The 17,246-nt window shown below is 56.3% G+C and overlaps 1 protein-coding gene across 5 annotated transcripts in view; it reads left to right on the top strand.

Annotated features, from left to right (window-relative positions):
* Positions 1-955: 955 nt before the first annotated feature.
* CCDC33 (coiled-coil domain containing 33) overlaps positions 956-17,246 on the top strand; it is an 86,593-nt gene continuing 70,302 nt past the window's right edge. For 4 of the 5 annotated variants that reach the window (XM_047738896.1, XM_047738895.1, XM_047738899.1 and 1 more), the window contains exons 1-2: positions 956-1,365; positions 6,765-6,928. In XM_047738896.1, coding sequence (XP_047594852.1) covers positions 1,345-1,365; positions 6,765-6,928 — 185 coding nt within the window. In that variant the 5' untranslated portion in view covers positions 956-1,344. The remainder of the gene's footprint in view (positions 1,366-6,764; positions 6,929-17,246) is intronic. The other variant, XM_047738898.1, reaches the window with a different exon arrangement.

Here is a 17,246-nt window from a genome sequence, read left to right as displayed (position 1 = left end):
GGAAGGAGCAGGCCTCCACAAAGCCATAAGCTCCTGCCTCTTGCTGCCATGGTAGTCCAGTGCTTGGTCCCCACACACAGGAAAATGGGAAGAACCTTCAATATGGGGTCCAAAACAGCTGGCAGAAGAATGAGACAGGCCACAGGAGTCTGACACCTCTCAAGCCCACCCAGTACCCCAAATCTCATATTTGCTAGCCCAGGCTTCCTGACCACCCTTTCCAGGCCCAGTTCATACCTAGCCTCCCTTTGGAGCAGACCTCACCCCAGGCCAAGGGCCAATCATTCCTTATTCTGCCCTCTGACTACACAGAAAAGCACTTAGAACCTTGTCTGGCACATAGTAAGTGCTCAGTAAAAAGAACTGATACCTTTGTAATGATTTCTTATGGAGCCCAGAATTGATTAGTCATAATATTGGGTGCATACCCCAGAACCATTGTTGGTCCTCTTTAGTTATTTGTAATTTATTTTTGATAATATAATGAACACCCGTTAACCGAGAGACATTATAATAGCATATCTACTTATTCCCCATTCTCTCTGCCCTCTTCGCACCCAGTCTCCAAGGGGAAACCATTGTCTTGAACTTAGAGTTTATCATTAATAAACAAATACGAGACTGCAGGCACCCAGAGAGGCAGGATGGCTGCAGATTCTTCAAGGGAAATAGTTGTTATTAACCAAGTTGTAACTTCCTGTGAGTCGTGTCTAGGTCGCTGCAGCAGGGCTGGGCTTACAGAGCCACTGGGGAATCTTGGTTGATGAGCTGTTTGGGGTACCTAGAGCAGGGACGGCGAGGACTGAGTATGCCAGAGAGCAGGCAGGACCCAGCTCCAGAAACAGGGAGAAGGGCTTCTGAGCCTCCACCCCATGACACCTGGACTCTACCTGTGTGACTTCTGCCCTCCCCTATGATGTCACACAGTGTTCCCCAGGTGACCCCGCTGGGCTTTTCCAGGTCTGGACAGAGAGGTTCACCCCTGTCTTTACCTTCTTGGGGGTACCAAGGGCCAGTTGTTCAAGCTGTTGACCCCTACGCAGCTGGTCATGGCTCTGAGCCCTGAGGACAAGTCCACTAGAAGAATGTCTTGCTACTGAGAAAACTCCAGGCTGCCTCTACCTGCCCACCCCACCCCCCACCCATTTCCCCTGTCAAGGTCCCAGTGCTGGTGTGTGGCACCCCAGACACAACACTGACGCTCCACACTGTTTGCCAAGCCCCAAAGGCTCCAACGTGCTCAGGCCAGCTCTCTGGGCAGACCCGATGCCTAAGCGCCCACCAATATCAGGTACTGGTCCCCAAGATTGTTAAACAAGGCCAAACACTCCTGCCCCCGAGAGGATGGGACGGAAAAAGAAAAAGGTGAGGCCTAGGGGCATGGGTCATGCACCTGTATGAGCTCATCTCTCCTTCAAAGTCCCTTGTTTTATTTGTTTCTAAGTCATGACAAAAGCTCCCCTTCTCTGGGTCCCAGTTTTCCCAGCTGCTAAAAGGAGAGCGAAGTGGTCTCTGGGGTGCTTGTAGGTTCCAGACATGCTATACTCTTAGGCCATGTGGGAGCAGAAATTTGGCATGTTTGCTACCCTATCTGGTTCTTTCTGCCTGGGATAGCCACGACCCAGAGAAAAATGTAGCTTGAACTGTGTATAGTACCTCCCCCCACCTCCCCAGAGCCTGGAAAGGAGTTTTTGCCATTTTCATAGAGGCTCAGAGACCCCACTGAGATGGCTTACCATCCCCCTCCCAGATCTTGTAGGAGATTCCCAGACCACTGCCCTTGGGACTGCCAAAGCTCCACTGGCCTACGCCCCTCCAGCCCTGGCCCGACCCTTGCCCCAGACCACAGATGCTCAACTAGGAAGAAGGGATTCTTGTTGGTGGTGATCACTGCTGTATTCCCAGCACTCAGCACAGCCCCTGACACATTATAGGTGCTTAATAAATAGCTAGGACCCTGCCAGGAGGGGATTACAATCTCAGAGCAGTGAAATGCAAACTGTTCCAAAAATTAAACAAATTAATCTTTAAGAAAAAAGTGCAAACCGTTCACTATGAGGCCTCCCTTACCCTCTGCTAACTGGCAAGCCTGTACCTCTGCTGTCGACTGTGCCAAGTACCAACAGGGACGGTAGAACGACCTAAGACCCAAGCCACCAGGCACTTGCTAACTTGGGAACAGCCTCTTTGCAGTTAGACTCCAACCAAGTAGCTACCGGTGCCCCCTCTGTGGTTTCTACTTTTATCACACTTGACTTTGGTGTCTTTGGTCCCTGGTGTTCTCTGCCCACAGCAGGCTCCTCCCCCTTTCAGCTGCTTTATGGAATGCCACTAGAGGTGGGTGGGGAGGGCCTAGAGGCCCTAAGCGGCCAGCTGGTCCAGAAGCTCATTCCTACCTTCCCACTTGAAATGGGTTTGGGGATCCACGGGGCATGCATGGAATCCCTGAGAAGGAGACACATTTGTTTTGTTTCATTCATAACTTTGCAGAACATTTTTTTATTTAAAGATTTTTTTTTTTTTTGACGGACAGAGATCACAAGCAGGCAGAGAGGCAGGCAGAGAGAGAGGAGGAAGCAGGCTCCCCGCTGAGCAGAGAGCCCGATGCGGGGCTCGATCCCAGGACCCTGAGATCATGACCTGAGCCAAAGGCAGCGGCTTAACCCACTGAGCCACCCAGGCGCCCCTGCAGAACATTTTTTTTTTTAAAGATTTTATTTATTTATTTGACAGAGAGAGATCACAAGTAGACAGAGAGGCAGGCAGAGAGAGAGAGGGAAGCAGGCCTCCCGCTGAGCAGAGAGCCCGATGCGGGACTCGATCCCAGGACCCCGAGATCATGACCTGAGCCGAAGGCAGCGGCCCAACCCACTGAGCCACCCAGGCGCCCCCCCTGCAGAACGTTTTTAATGACCAAGTCGAATCCCCTAGAATCATAGCTCATAGTGTATATACGGGAGTATGTATCCATATTTCTCCTTTGGTGAATCTTCTGTGCCTCTGTGGTGACACTTAGAGGTTTCAGCGTTCTCTGTGTGTTAAGGATATTCATTCTTCTATATATATGGTGAATGTTTTCTCCTGTTTGTCTTTTCTTTGTATTGTGGTATATTGGGGATTATTATAGAAGTTGATATGGATATTTAAAGCCATCAAAGTGACCAATCCTTTCCTTTATGAGTTGGGACTTGTGTGTCATCCTTGGAAAAGCCTCTTCTCCTCCAACTACCTCAACTCCTACGGCTAGTCCTGACACATACTGGCTACCCAACTCGTGAGCCCAAGGGCATGCACCTTGTGGCCTGTCGAAAGCTTGGCACACCCAGAGAACACTACTGGTGCAGAGCAGAGACTGCACAAAGTGGAGAGACAGACTGCAGCCTGCTTCCAGCTCTGCCTGCTAGCTAAGCCCAGTGCCCAGATACAAGGGCTTTGGTCTCCCCGAGCCTGTTTCCCTGTCTAGGAAAGGGCCCCGCCATAGCCATCGTGACTCCCATACAAGTTTAGATGCTGACACTAGAAGGAATATGAAGGACCATTTTTAAAGGTTTTTAATAAAAACCTTTATGATACAGCTGGGAAGCTGAAGAGGGGGCTGGGGGGCATTAGTTCTGATGCAGGCGCATCTCTGAGGGAAGCCTGCAGATTCCCATCCAGACGTAGGAAGGCAGAAAGGGGAGGCAGACAGCTTGGTCCACGGCCCCCGCTCCAGGCCTCCCCCTGGCCCTGGGCCCAGTCTGCCCAGCGGGCACAAGCCTGCAGGCCTCACCAGGAGGCTTCAGGCTGGCAGCTGGCCTCATGCCCAGAACTGAAGCATGAGCGGTCTTTGTCAACCCCCCAGGAAGCTTTATTTCCCAGAAGGCTGTCCCACAAGGTGAGGCATGGGGGGGGTAGGGGACAGAGAGGGGGTCCAATTCACAGGCCTGGTCTGCAGAATCACTTGGTGGGCTCTGGGCCCAGGGAGTCCATGAGAGCTGGGGACAGCTGCCAAAGCTGGGGACAAGCCCTGAACCCCCACAGCAACAAGGGGCACAGGGCCACCATCTTAGGCTGCTCCTGGGAATTGGGTGATTGGGAAGACATGAGTCACCTCTCCTGACCTCCTGCCAGGAACCTGAGGCCTGTGATAGGCGAGACTGGATTACAAACCATCCCAGATAGCTCCACTGACCAGGCGGGAAAATGAAAACCCACAGGGAGTTAGGGCAGAGCTCGCCTCATAGCTACATCTCTCAACACCCCAGGCCGCTGGTCTTGCTCCTATACCACTAAACCAGGAGTATAAACCTGCAGGAGAGTGGAGTGGGCTATGGGGGACAAGCAGTGAGCAACTCTGACCTGTGAGGGGAGGAGTGGCTCTGTGCCTACTTCCCCCTCCTCCCCTCTCCCCCTCCATCCCATCTAGTAGGGGTTCCTTCTGAGCACTGATCTCCCTCCTCTCCTCCCACCCTGGCCTGGCAGGGGAACAGGGGAGAGGGGGAGGGGTAACTCTGCACCTCTGCAGATGGTGACAGGTCCCACTGAGTCCTGGGGAGGGGGCGCTCCTCAGTTGGGGTGGGGGGTCTCTCTGTAGGTCTGGCACTTCTGGGGCTGGGAGGTGGGGTTCTCACCTCCTAATTAGTCATCTTGTTAGGCAAGGACCACAGCGTGTACTGAGAAGGCCTTTCTGAGAACGTCAGATCTGTGGGAAGTGAGGGAGCAGGCCACAGGGATGGACGTGCAGGGGAATAGGGAATGGCCTAGGCAAAGGCTTGGTGGCCGGAGCCAGACTGGGGCGTGTAAGAAACCACAGACGACCCGCATGGCTGGAGCCTGTGGGCAAGGGGCCCAGGGATGAGGCCAAGTCCACTTCCTGGGTCAGAGCGTGTAGGTCCATACAGGTTGTTGTGAAGCTCCGAATGCAATGGGGAGCTACTGTTCTGAGCAGAGGAGAGACCTGGTCTGACTGAAATCTGGGAAGGCTCACTCTGCCCGCTCTGTGAGAGGGGCAGGGTGGAAGCAAGGCCAGAAAGGAAGCGAGAAAGCCGACGGGAGTGCTTGAAGTGGGAATGGGGAGAAGGGGTCAGATTCCAGACTCAGTTTGGAGGCAGGCCTGTCAGGACATGCTGCCAGATCGGAGGGGCATGGGGCTCATATAATGTTCTCCCTGCCGCCAGCGTGAGGCCTGAGAGAGTGACAGCTGGCAAAGTCTTCAGGTCCTTCCCTCCCCCTCTGCCCAGAGGATTCCAGGAGCCAGGAGCCACTGTGCCCAGATCTCCCAGGTTCAAGGTGGGAGCAGACTGTGTGGGGATCCTGAGCCCACCCTCAGGGAGCAGGCAGGATCCAGACCAGCTACTCCAAGCCCACAGCACCCCATTGGGGGACTGACTCTCTGGCTTCAGGTCTCATGGTGGTGAGGGGCAGAGCTGCTTTAAACCCAGCTCTCCTGACCCTCAGTTCTCATCAGGCCTGAGCCAGGGCATCTAGCCTGCTGGGGTTGCTGCCAGCACCAAAACTGGTCCCCAGAACCAGGAACTTACTAGTCTCCTGGTCTCTGCCTCCTCTCGGTGTCACAGGACATTGTTCTCGGCCTTCGTGGACACTTCCCACTTTGAGGACCTGCCCTGGAATTCAGCTTCTGAGAGGCTGAACTTTCTAGATAAAAGGGTTCTCAGTCACCCTTCAGGGCCCCTTCTCCAAGCTGAGGAGGTCCATTGCTTTCCCTCATCGGGCCAGGAGGGCCTCTCTGTGGCCCCTCACATGAGCAGGAGGGACAAGGACGGGGGGAGCCTCCTGCCAGCAGAGACCTAGCAAGGGTAAATCTGGGTCATCTGTGTCAAGTCCAGGCCCTTGGAGTGAGAGTCAGCCTGTCAGTGCAGAAGACCAGCCCCAGACACAGTAGGCACATACCCACACCCTCCCTGACCATGGCGTTCACTCACAAACTGTGGGTTCTGCCACCCTCTCTGACTCCTCCTGCCTCCAGAATCAAAATGAGCCTGCTCTGAGCTGTGGGAAGCTCCCTTCCCACTTTGCAGCCTTCCTCCAGATTCCAGCCTGTCTTTCCAGCCATGCACGTCTTCCCAACACTTTAAAGGCCTCCCCTTCCCAGCTGGTTCCTTGACTTCCCCCCCAGCGGCTGCTTCTGTCTCCTCTTGGCAGCTCTCAATACCATGGTCTTTTGGGCCCTAAATCCCCAAGCTGTGAGCTGTTGAGCTGTTGAGCTCCTGCCTGTGCGTCTGCTTGGGGCCAGCAGCCTAGAGGTCCCATGTGCAGGCAGGTACCTCTCCACCTTCCTGGTCTGCAGGGTTCTCTGGATGGAAGACAGAGGGGGCATTTGGGACAGCCACCTTCATCTCTTTTCATTAAGGCATTGGGTGACTTCATGGATATGGATAAGCTTTGTAAAGGCTGTGCATGGGAAGGATCTGAGGGGACAGGTGGACTGGGCTGAGGTTTACAGAGAAGGAAGAAAGCAGGCAGTACTTAGGAATGAGAGGCAAAAACCTGCAGAAAGCAGAAACTCTGGGGTGAGACTGAACTTGAGAGGTGAGGGCCTGTCTTCCTCTGTAGGAAGTGACACAGGGCTGGGGTGGACATGGAGGTGGGACAGAGGCAGGGAGGAAATGGGGCCAGAGACGAGTGCCCTGTAGTTTTAAACTGGATGGGGGGAGGACAGAGGGAAAGGCACTTGAAGGGAAGCAGTGAGGGAGGAGTTAATAGGGAGGCAGTAAGGACAGGTGACTGCCCCAGAGGAGGCCACTCAGCCCTGGTTCTCTCCACAGGTCGCCGAGAGCCCAGAGGAGCCCATGAACACAGTGCAGAGTGTGGAATCTGTCACCAGCCACCTGTCTCCCTCTAATAAGGAGATCATCATGGTCACTCTCCATGGGGCCACCAACTTGCCCACCTGCAAAGATGGCTCTGAGCCGTGGCCTTATGTCATGGTGTAAGTAGAGCTGGGCACAGGGGCTGGGGCTGCCGTTGGGCTGTGAGCAGAAAGCCATTGGGGTGTGAGCAGCCAATGGCTGTGAGCTGGACTGTGGTACCCAGAGGGGAAAGTCAAGTGTGAATCACACAGGGGCTGTAGGCCTGTACACGGTAGGCCTGACCTCTTCCCTGCTGCGTGGGAAGCCGCTCACCAGGGCTGGGGAAGGAAGGAAGAGCCACTCCTTGATCCCACAGCCAGCGGGGCAGGGCTTGGCCTCAGTTTGACCTTAGGGAGGTAGGGCCTCCGGATACAGAGGCCAGGGCTGGACTCTGAGCGGGGTGATGGTGTCCAGTTCTGGGGTAGGTCCTCACAATCATCCTTGTCCTCGCCCCGTACCATTTCCTGGGTCATTTCTGTCCCAAGGGATTCCCCAGTTCTGGTCCTTTAATGCACCCCATACCCGCCGCCAGCCAGCTGCAGGCACACACTTCTCAAGGCCTGGTGCTTGAGTGAGGCTGGCGCTGCCGTGTCTCGTGTCTGTTGCCCACCTTATGGGCATCACTCCTCCCAGAAGGGTATCAAGGGGCAACACAGTGTCCAGCCAGCCAGCCTTCGGTAGGGATGCTGGACGTGCCTTCTATCTTGAGGACAAGGCACTGTGTGGTAAACCCTCCCATAAGCTCACCATCCCTGACCCCTTCTGTAAACTGGGAGCCACCAGCACCACCCCCCAAGCTACTCTACACCTCCCCTCCTCTATGAATTCCAGCAGTTACTCGCCCATATTTCCTTTAGGGAGAGTGCCTGCCCCTCCCCCAACACCTGCTGAAAATCCCACCTTCAAATTCTTTTTTTTTTTTTTAAAGATTTTATTTATTTATTTGAGAGAGAGACAGTGAGAGAGAGCATGAGCAAGGAGAAGGTCAGAGAGAGAAGCAGACTCCCCGTGGAGCTGGGAGCCCGATGCGGGACTCGATCCCGGGACTCCAGGATCATGACCTGAGCCGAAGGCAGTCGTCCAACCAACTGAGCCACCCAGGCGTCCCCCACCTTCAAATTCTTGAAGGCTCTTCCTCCTCCAGGCAGCCACCAGAGTTGAGCTCTGGTGACTTAACTGGCATAAGGTGCGGGGCTGAGACACGGAGACAAAGAGCCGGTCACCAGCCGACAACCCCGGCACCCCCACACGGTTGAAAGGAGGTTAGGTGGTGGGAGGTTAGGTGGTGTGCTGAAACCAACAGGTGGACCACTTGCTTGTCTCAAAATCCCCATTTCCACCCAGCCAGCTCCTCGGCCCTCCCCTCCCCCAACTCCATTTCCGTGGTGAGGAGGGACAGGTGGCAGAGAGTGGGCTTGGCAGGGAGCTCGCCTTCTCCCCTCAGCTATTTCCATAAACCAATTATCGCCGATCATCTCGGGAGATTGAGGCCCTGCCTATCACCAAGCCAGCCGGGGCGGCAGGGCGGGGAGCGGGGCGCCGTGGGGCTCCGCGGGCAGGCACCGCGACCCGCGCCGGCACCCGGTTGCCATGGGAACGCGCGGCGGGAGCCGAGCCGGCCCGAGCCTGGGCGAGGGGTGTGGGGGCGGCGGGGGAGAGCGCATGGCTGCACCCATCTCTCCCCTGGGGGAGGGGGCAGTTTGCAGAGCACAGCCCAGCCCACAGCCCTAGCATGAGCGCGTTCCTGGGCTCCAGGAGGCTGAGCTGCCACCAGCCCCGGGGGTGCTAATGAGATGCAAATGACAGCAGAAGGGAGGGCTTCTGAGAAGGCAGGCCCAGCTGTCAGGGACCTGAAAGGGGCTTTCACGGGGAGCCCAGGCCCCAGGCAGGAACCCCAGAGGGAGGACCCAGACCCGGAGAAGCTGGCGGAGAATCTGACTGTCCCCTGGATGTCTGATTCCACAAGCCCCATAACAAAGCAGACCACAGGCTCCATAAACCGGTCCCACCCATGCTTTTTCTCATGATGAATATTGCAGTGCATGAAGTCTATCTAATATAGATTAATATTATTAATCTTTCATCTTCTTTCAAAACCCTTTTTCTCATCTTTCTCTTGCGTGTATTTCTGGTTCCCTCACTTGGTGTCCCGCCTGAGCTTCCCGTTCTCTGCCCTCCCTGGGGGGTCTCACCTGCAGGGGTTCCTGTCCCAACCTCTGTCCCTTCTCCCTGGGCCTGCTGCATCCCAGCAGGCAGACCTCCGGGGACAGTGGTGGGGTAGGAGTGGGGTAGGGTACTCTGGGCCTGAGAGTACCCTAGAGCCATTTACTCATTCAGCCCATGAGTGGGGGATCTGAAGAGAGTTCAGGTCTAACAATGGGGACTCCGGAGCTGGGGACCGAGTCACTTCCCTCCTGCGCAGGCTCCAGCCTCAAGCCCAGCTAGTAATAGGGTGCACCTCTAGTTGTGACCATCCCAGACCAAGAAGTCCTTGTGGCTCATCTTGTGGTTCTATCTCTTTCAAGCAGGGCGAAGGCCCTGCTTCCGCTCTGACCCCACTATTCCACTAAAACCTTTTTCTCTAAGGCGACGACCATGCCTCACCCTATGTCCACTGGGCGTCTCATCTTTAGTGATGCTGGCCTGTCCCCGGTTTCAACCCTAGGTCACTCCTCTTCCTCTGTATGCTCTGCGGGATCTCATCCTCCTCCTGGTGTGGGTGATCACATTCTCCCCCCCACCTCCGCCCAGCCCCCTCCACTCCATCCCTGTCTAGTCAGTGTATTTCCTGTCTCTGAAATCTGGCTGCTCCTCTCTGCCAGCTCCCTGACCTTAGGCTACTGCACTGTTTTCTTCTTAGCACATCCAATCTTGCCCCCCTCTTCGAACTCATCGTGTTCTCACTGCTCCCACGGTAAGGAGGATTCCAGGCCCAGCGTGGTTGGGTCCTTGCCCGCCCCTCCCTTTCTCGGCTCCAGCCATAACAGGTATGTCTCCGTTCTCTGAGCAAACCCTGTTCCTTCCCACCCTAGGCCTTTCACTCCCTCCCCCAGAACATTCTCCTTTCTCCTCCCCTCTTTGGATCCCAGCTCAGTCACCTCCTCCAGGAAGCCTTCCGTTTTCCCAGACCAAGCCAGAGTTTCCCGCATTCCGTGTTTCCCTGGGACTGCCTGCTTCTTCAGGCCTCAGAGGCAGATCCACGTGTTCGATGTGCTTTTATGGGATCTCGGGCATATTCTTTCTTAGTGCCCACCCCCATGGTGCCCGTCTAGTTCCACAAGTGACCACCAGGTCTGTTTTGCTCCCCATGATACCCCCACTATTTAACAAAGTACCTGGGGCACAGGAAGCTGTCAGCAAATAATTGTTGAATGAATCTGGCCCCGTTTCTAGCTTGCTCTGTTACTTTGGGAAAGTTACTTCTCCCCTCAGTGTCCCAGTACCTCACCTGGGAACCTGCCTAGGAGGGCCATGGAGATGGCAGAGCCGGGGTCGGGGCAGGGAGACGCTGACATGTGTAAACCATGATGCGGAGTGAGCGTGTGGGCGTGTGAGATCAATCAGAAGAAAACCATGGGGTGCTGGAGAGAAGCCAGAATGGGGTCAGGATAACCCAGAATCTGGCCCATCCCCTGACTGCCTGTGTGACCTCGGGCCAGTCCCTGCCTTTCTCTGAGTCTCTGTCTTCCTGTGGCCAGCATGTTGGTTCTGGTCTCCATGCTGTCTCCGGCTTGCCAGGCTGGTTTGCGCTCTAGCCTGGGAATCAGTTTCAGTGCCTTAGAGACAACAAGAGCCCCAGCTGTACATGCAAGACAGACTCCACACCCAGGTCTCCTGGACTGGCGCCCAGGTCCAGGTCACCCCTGGCCAATCTGGGCCTGAGCAGTGCCCAGCACCTGCCTCCCAGCCTGGCACAGAGAGGCCTGCCAATCAGAGCACAGCAGGGACCAGGAAGGCAGTGGCCCTGACAGACAGGGGGTGCCCCAGCAGGCTGGGTGTGGGGACAGGGCCAGCCAGGAGACAGTCTGTGGAGTTCTGACCCTTGGCCAAAGGATTGGTGACTGGACTGCTAGTTGGCAGCCGCTTCTCTGACTGCCTGCTGCCTAGAGCTAAGGAACAGGGCCTGAGCCAGGACCAGGAGGGGAAGTGCTGCTTCCTCATGTGCCTAGGGGAGGCTTGGCCCACCGCTGTAGGCAGGGCAGAGCACAGATCAGGAGCAGTCAGCCACACTCAAGAGGATCTTTGGTTTTCTTGCATCAGCCTAACCCTGGCCCCAGATTGAGACTGACCTTGATCACACAGTGAGCCCTGACTCTGGTCATAGACTGAGCCCTAATCACGCACTGAGCCCCTACCCTGGTCCCACACTGAGCTCTGCCCCTGACAACTAATTGAATGAAGAAAAGTATTGAAAGTAGGAACATTGCATAAGGTCCTGGTACGAGAAGGTTAAAGAAGGGCATATTTACTGAGTGCCTACCATGTACCTGGCAAGTATGCTAGGAGTGCCTGCGTGTGTGTATGTGTGTGTGTTTCATAATTTCATCATCACTTAGCCCTTTGAGCTAGGTAAAATTTGGTCTCCATTTTACAGGGGAGGTGACTAAGGGCTCAGTGAGTTTCTGTCACCTATCCAACATCACAGAGCTAGAGAGTCCCTAAGCCAGGATCCAGGATTCCAAAATCTAAAAGCTTTTTCAACCTCACTCCCTTACTTGATCTTCATGCTGTTGGTCGCCCCTCTTAGAAGGTGACTGTTGGCATTGGGGTCTGAACCCAGACTTCCAGAGAAGATCCAGGGGCCCGTCTGAAGACACCCACCCTGGCCCTGGGATCTGGATTGCCCACATCTCCCCGGGTCTGGCTGTGGGCCTTGACCAAAGGCTCCAGAGGGCAGGGATTTGGGCCGAATGAGCAGAGGCCTGGCATGACTCACAGATGCCCTGGGAGCTTGTCTCAGCAGCCAGAGGGTGGAGCTCAGCAAACACAGCACTAATACAGTGCCAGGGATCACGGGACAGTCCCAGGAATAAAGCAGCCCTCATTTGCTGACGGCAGCCCAGGCTGAGCTCTCACAGAGCTCGGTTCTCCTTACTCTGCTTTCAATACAGTCACCCCAGCAGGCAGGTTGCTCAAGCCCCATGTGATGACCAAAGAGGCCAAGACCCAGCGGCGTGCCAGGACTTGTCTGAGGTCATGAGGCTGGCCAGTGAGAGTGGAGCAGTTGAAGGAAAGTGCCTCCATTGGGCCGCTGAGAGCTCACTCTCTCAATGTTATTCCCTCCCAGCAGGATGCTTGTGAGAAAAAGGCACAGCCTGGGGAGAAGGCCCAGGAGAGGCCTGAGAATCTGATCTCCCCTCCAGGAACCCCAGCCTATGGTGCTGCCTGGCCTGTCCACACCTGCTCCAAATGATGTCAACCCCTGGAGGCTCAGGGTCTCAGAATTTTTGTTCGGTGAGAACGGCCCTGTATCCCAGGGTTGTAAACACAGCTAGTGTCCGTGGTTAAAATGGGGTTTTCCTGAGAACAGCCAGACTTCAGCCACAAGGATCCTTCCAGATGTTCCCTTCTCACTGCTGTGCAGGGCCCCTGCACACCTGAATCACTTATACCAACCCCCAAACCCTGAGCTCTTCCCCGGAGGCCCTGGGATCCTGGAGAGCAGCCCAAGGGGGCAGGGCTTACCAAGAGAAGCGAGTTTTAATGGGAAGATTTCAAGCACTAAGGCAGGCCGGTGGGGACCCTCCTGGTGTCCTCACCACTTCATGCACAGGCTGTCTCGTCTGCTTATTTCTGAGCATGGACACAGCTGCTGACAGGACCCTCCTTCTGCCCCAGACATCACAAGTGGCCAGGAGGTTGGGTCCTCCCTCTGGGCTTGGTCTGGCTTCTGTCCCCCTCGCCTCCCACACAGGCTCCCAGGTCAGGTGCTACAGGGTCCGGCATCCATCCAAGAGGGTGGCAGACCACAGGGCGGGTTGCTGGGGCTCAGTTTCCAATTCAGCTCCTCCTGCCCTTGTGCTATTCCCCTTTCTGTCACCTCTCCTCCCTGACACACGCTGATCTTCTGTCAGAGGGAGGGGTGCCAGAGGTGACAAAGTTGGTGCCTTCAGGCCTGAGGAGCCAGCTCCACAGATGCTGAAAACAGCTGGGTGTGGGAGACAAACGGGGGCATAGGGCTCCTTTAGAAAAGCACCGCACCCCCACCCCAGGCTCACTGTCCCTCCAGAATCTGTGAGGTGAGGAACACCATTATGGGGAGGAGCTGAGCTCAGAGATGTTTAAAGGATGAGCCCACAGAGTCAGTAGGCAGTAAGGCTGGGATTCGAACTCAGGCCTGTGAGCCTGAGCACTAATCCATTCTCTCCGTCCTTCATTGTGATGCTCAGGAGGCTATGGGGTTTTATCCCTGGGGAGGGCAAGTGGGGACAGATCTGCTGCAGGCCCTAAGTGAGGAGAGAGGCCCGTTGTCCCACATCTCCTTTTCGCATCACTCTGGGGCCTGTGGGAAGGGCCAGGAACAGGCTAGAGTACTCCGGGGGTGTTGGAGAAACAGGGCCTGCGACTGCGATTTGGGGCCCTTATGATGGTCAGTGTAAGCAGGGCAATCAGGATCCGGCCCCAGACCCCCAGGCCTTGAGGGAGCTCACCCTCTGCAGCTGGGCTGTGCTTCCTTCCCTTTGATGACATACTCTTGGGCTAGAACTTGAGATCTGAGCCCTCCTCCCAGCCCAGAGCTGCTCCTGGGGCCGTGCTGAAAAGCTACCCAAGTATAGAACAGGATCTCAACAGTCTGGGCAGGGGGTTGGCCTCGAAGAGCCAGAGAGGAGGAGCTGCCTCCATCTCTGTGTGAGTCTCCAGGTGTCTGCCACCCCTTCCTTCATTCAACAAACATTTGCTGGGTCCCCCACTGTTCCCCGAGGGGAACCGGAAACAGCTCCAGCAGTAACAAGCCCCTGCCCCTAAGCGCTCATCGTCACAGTCCAGTGTGTGTGTGTCAGGGGTCACTAAACAGATAATACTCACGCGTCCTTTGCCCACATCTCCTGGGCAGAAGGCAGCTAAGCAGGCTCCAGACCCCAGCACTTGGGCATCAGGACCCCTAGGGGAAGGCTGGTCTCAGGAAGAGGGCAGGAGGCAGGGCTCTACATCGGAGAGAAACAAGAATCAGAGTGAGTTGGGTCATTTTCCTGAGGCGGGGAAACTCGCCTATATGTCTGCCCACATTCCTCCTGCTTGAAGACTGCATCCACGAGAAAGGTGACACTGGGAAGAGGATGGTGTTCCGAGAGACCCATCACGAAGGATCTCAAGTCATGGAGAGAAGGGCCTCCCAGGCAGGGCTGTTTCCCCCAGGCCTGTACTCAACCAAGGGACTACCTGTCATTCCAACTCTTAGGGCCAGGGTAGGGCCTGACAGCTGGACCCTTTCCCCTTTGCCTAAGAAGATGGCTCTCGGAGCCTTTCAGCAAGCTAAGCCACAGCATGGACCACAGCGGGATGCTCCAAAAACTGGCAGATCGAATTTGACCATGCACCACCTCCCGTCTCCGCTGAGAAAAAAGGCTTCTCTGGAAAACAAGGAAATCCTTTCTAGGAGAAGACCGAGAGTATGACAATACCCAGCAGAGCAGGGCTTGAGTCTGGCTTCTCACCCATCACAAAATTCTGTGGGCTGAGATCTGCCCCTGGGTCATGTGGAAGGAGTCCACCTGCGCTGCTGCCTCCCTGAGCGGGGGTAGGGGTACACGGTTCACCTCGAGGGGCTCCCCTGAGAGCAGGGGGATTATTTCACATGAACTATGGGTAGGGAGGTGGGGAGCAGCATCCCGGCTTTGTAGGAAAAAGTTGAAAAAGTTTCCCTCTGCTGGAGTGCTCATCTCAGAGTTCCTAGGAATGCCTTGTTTCTGAGTGTCAGATTCGGGGGGTGGGGGGCAGTCCCCCCTCCCTGCAGAAGGTGCAGATGGGGCAGCCACACCCACGTGGATGGGGAGTTGGCTGGCCTCCAGCGCTCCAGGTTCGGTTACTCCTTCCATCAAGGCCCACCTGTAGTGGTGTGGCACCATCAGCAATTAGTGATGGTTCATTAAAGTCCAATTAATAAATGAAACGCAGGATGAGAGCCATTACTTTGCTAAGAATAACAGCCCTTCTCGTGCCTGAAGTGGCAGCCTCCCAAGAGCTCAGAACCCTCGGGAACCAGCAGCCCTGGGGGCGGGGGGAAGGGGTGCCCTCAGAGTAGGGGGGCGTTGATGATGTTGGGCCGTGGTCCAGTAAAGCGGGAGGATGAGAGAGGGCAGCTTCAGACCCAGCCTCCCTGCCTGGGATCTTAGCTCCTCTTTTGTGGATCCCTGGCTGTAACTTCTGGCCCAGCAATCCCCAGGGAGCTTGGCCAAGGCCAGAGGTATGAGGGCAGGGCTTTGCCCTCCTTCCTGTCTGGCCTCAGAGGACAATGCACATGGGTGTGGAGAGAAGCGGGCTGGAGAAAGAACGAGGTCAGAGAGGACCACAGACCTCCCCAGGGAAGGCTGGGTGTCTCTGTACACATGTGTGCATATGTGAGCACACATGCTTGTGCTGGGGGAGGGGAAGCAGAGGAGAGGCAGGGACAGTGGCAACATGGATCCCACTCCTAGACGTGTGTCCTAGAGGGCATTTCAGAGGCTGGGTGGCGGCTGGGGGAGCGGCTCAGGAGCTTGCCCTCACCCTCCCCGGCCGTGCCCCTTGCTTCACCACCTGCTCACCTTCCTGACAGCTGCAGCCTCAGGAGCACATGCCCCTCCCTGTGTTACAGCCTCAGAGAAGGAGAGCAAAATCCATCTTCTTCCTTCCCACTCACAGATGTGCCTGGGCCTCACCCCCAGCCCCTGCTTGAGTGGGAGCCCCGGAGCCTCCTGGCTGCTTTGCCAAACATCCACCGTATCCCTCTAGTGTGCTGCGGGGTGGGCCTGGCAGAGAGGGGTTTCCTTTTCCTGGCAGCTTGGGACCCAGGATGGCTACACGGTGCCTCTGAACCCAACCCCAGCTCCATCCTGGTGTGACTGCTCCCCCCATGGCTGGATTAAGTCTGAACCCTGCAGCACCCCGCAGGTCCCCCAGGGCAGGGTGGGGGGGCGGGAAGGGCGGGGGGAGGAGGGAGGACCCCGCTGTTACAGCTGAGCTTTGTGGGGGCAGGTCCCTAAGATGCCCCATGGATTCCGAAACTGCCCTGGGGGACCTGACCCCATCAGGGGCTGGAGGTCCCAGAACCCAGCCACCCACGTGCCCAGATGGGAGGGCAGAGTGGGAACTAGGAGCAAGGAGTGAGCCGGCCCCCTTCACCCATCTAGATTTCCGGTTTCTAGAATAGCATCAAAGCCTGAAGGAGTCAGCTGTGCCAGGAAAAGCCATTACCCTGACAGCCTCCCTCCACCTGCTAAAAGCCTCCCTCCTTCCCCAGGGGTCTCACGCCTCCTGAGTTATTTGGCCTCCACTCACCTAGCACTGGCAGACCTCTCTGATGTGTGCAGAGCGAAGGGCTGAATGGGAGGAAAGAGATGCTTGATGCTTGCTTAACCCCTTCTATGCCTGAACAGAGTCAGCACCAGCAGGCTCTCTTGGCCTTGTCCATGGCCTATCCCCATCTCATTCCACCTGGAGTCCCTCCTACCAGGAGCTTGTGAGAAGGGGAGGGGACAAGGGGCTGAAGACCTCTCAGGAGGGTGGAGGACAGGCTGGCAAGTTCAGGTCCTGGGTTCCAACCTGCGGCCTTGACACTGCACTGCGTGTGACTCAGGTCCCCTGCTCACCCCCTGTGTCTGTCCTTTCTGTGTGCTGGCAAGTCCCCAGGGACACACAGGCCCACATGCCCCCACAGGAGCAGGTTGGGTGTTTGCGGTGTAGAGGACTGACTTCGTCCTGACACAGAGTGCAAGACCAAGGGTGGCAGGAGGAAGGGGCTCCCATTGCAGCCTGAGTGAGCAGGGAAGTCCGAAGGGAGGGAGCTCCAATTACCTTCCAGCCTCAATGGCTTCTTCTCTCCAGCCTGGCAGCCTCCCACACACCCCTCAGCCAGAGGGGCCCCCTTTGCAGGTGTGGGGAGGCAATGTGTCTGGGAGGCGTGCCCCTCTGCATCTCAGCACTCCTTCAGCGCTCACTGGGCCCTGCCAGGCTGCCCTGGGTCGGCGAACTTAGAAACACCCAGCTTATCTTCCACAGGAGGGCATAACATGGACTGGGGCCTCCTGTGTGCTGGCAGCTTAACATGGTTTCTTCCCAGTCCTTAACAACAGCCCTGAGAGGGAGGCCCACCTACAGAGCATGACACTGAGGCTCAGAGAGGGCAGGTGGCCCAGTCACGAGGTAACTGTGGCCTCAGACCCAGTTGTGTGTGACTCTGAAGCCGGTACTCTCTCCAGG

This window comes from Lutra lutra, chromosome 7 (assembly GCF_902655055.1).
Source record: "Lutra lutra chromosome 7, mLutLut1.2, whole genome shotgun sequence".
Lineage (NCBI taxonomy): Eukaryota > Metazoa > Chordata > Mammalia > Carnivora > Mustelidae > Lutra > Lutra lutra.
The sequence above is the reverse complement of the archived record's forward strand: the minus strand, read 5'-3'. Positions and strand labels throughout refer to the sequence as shown.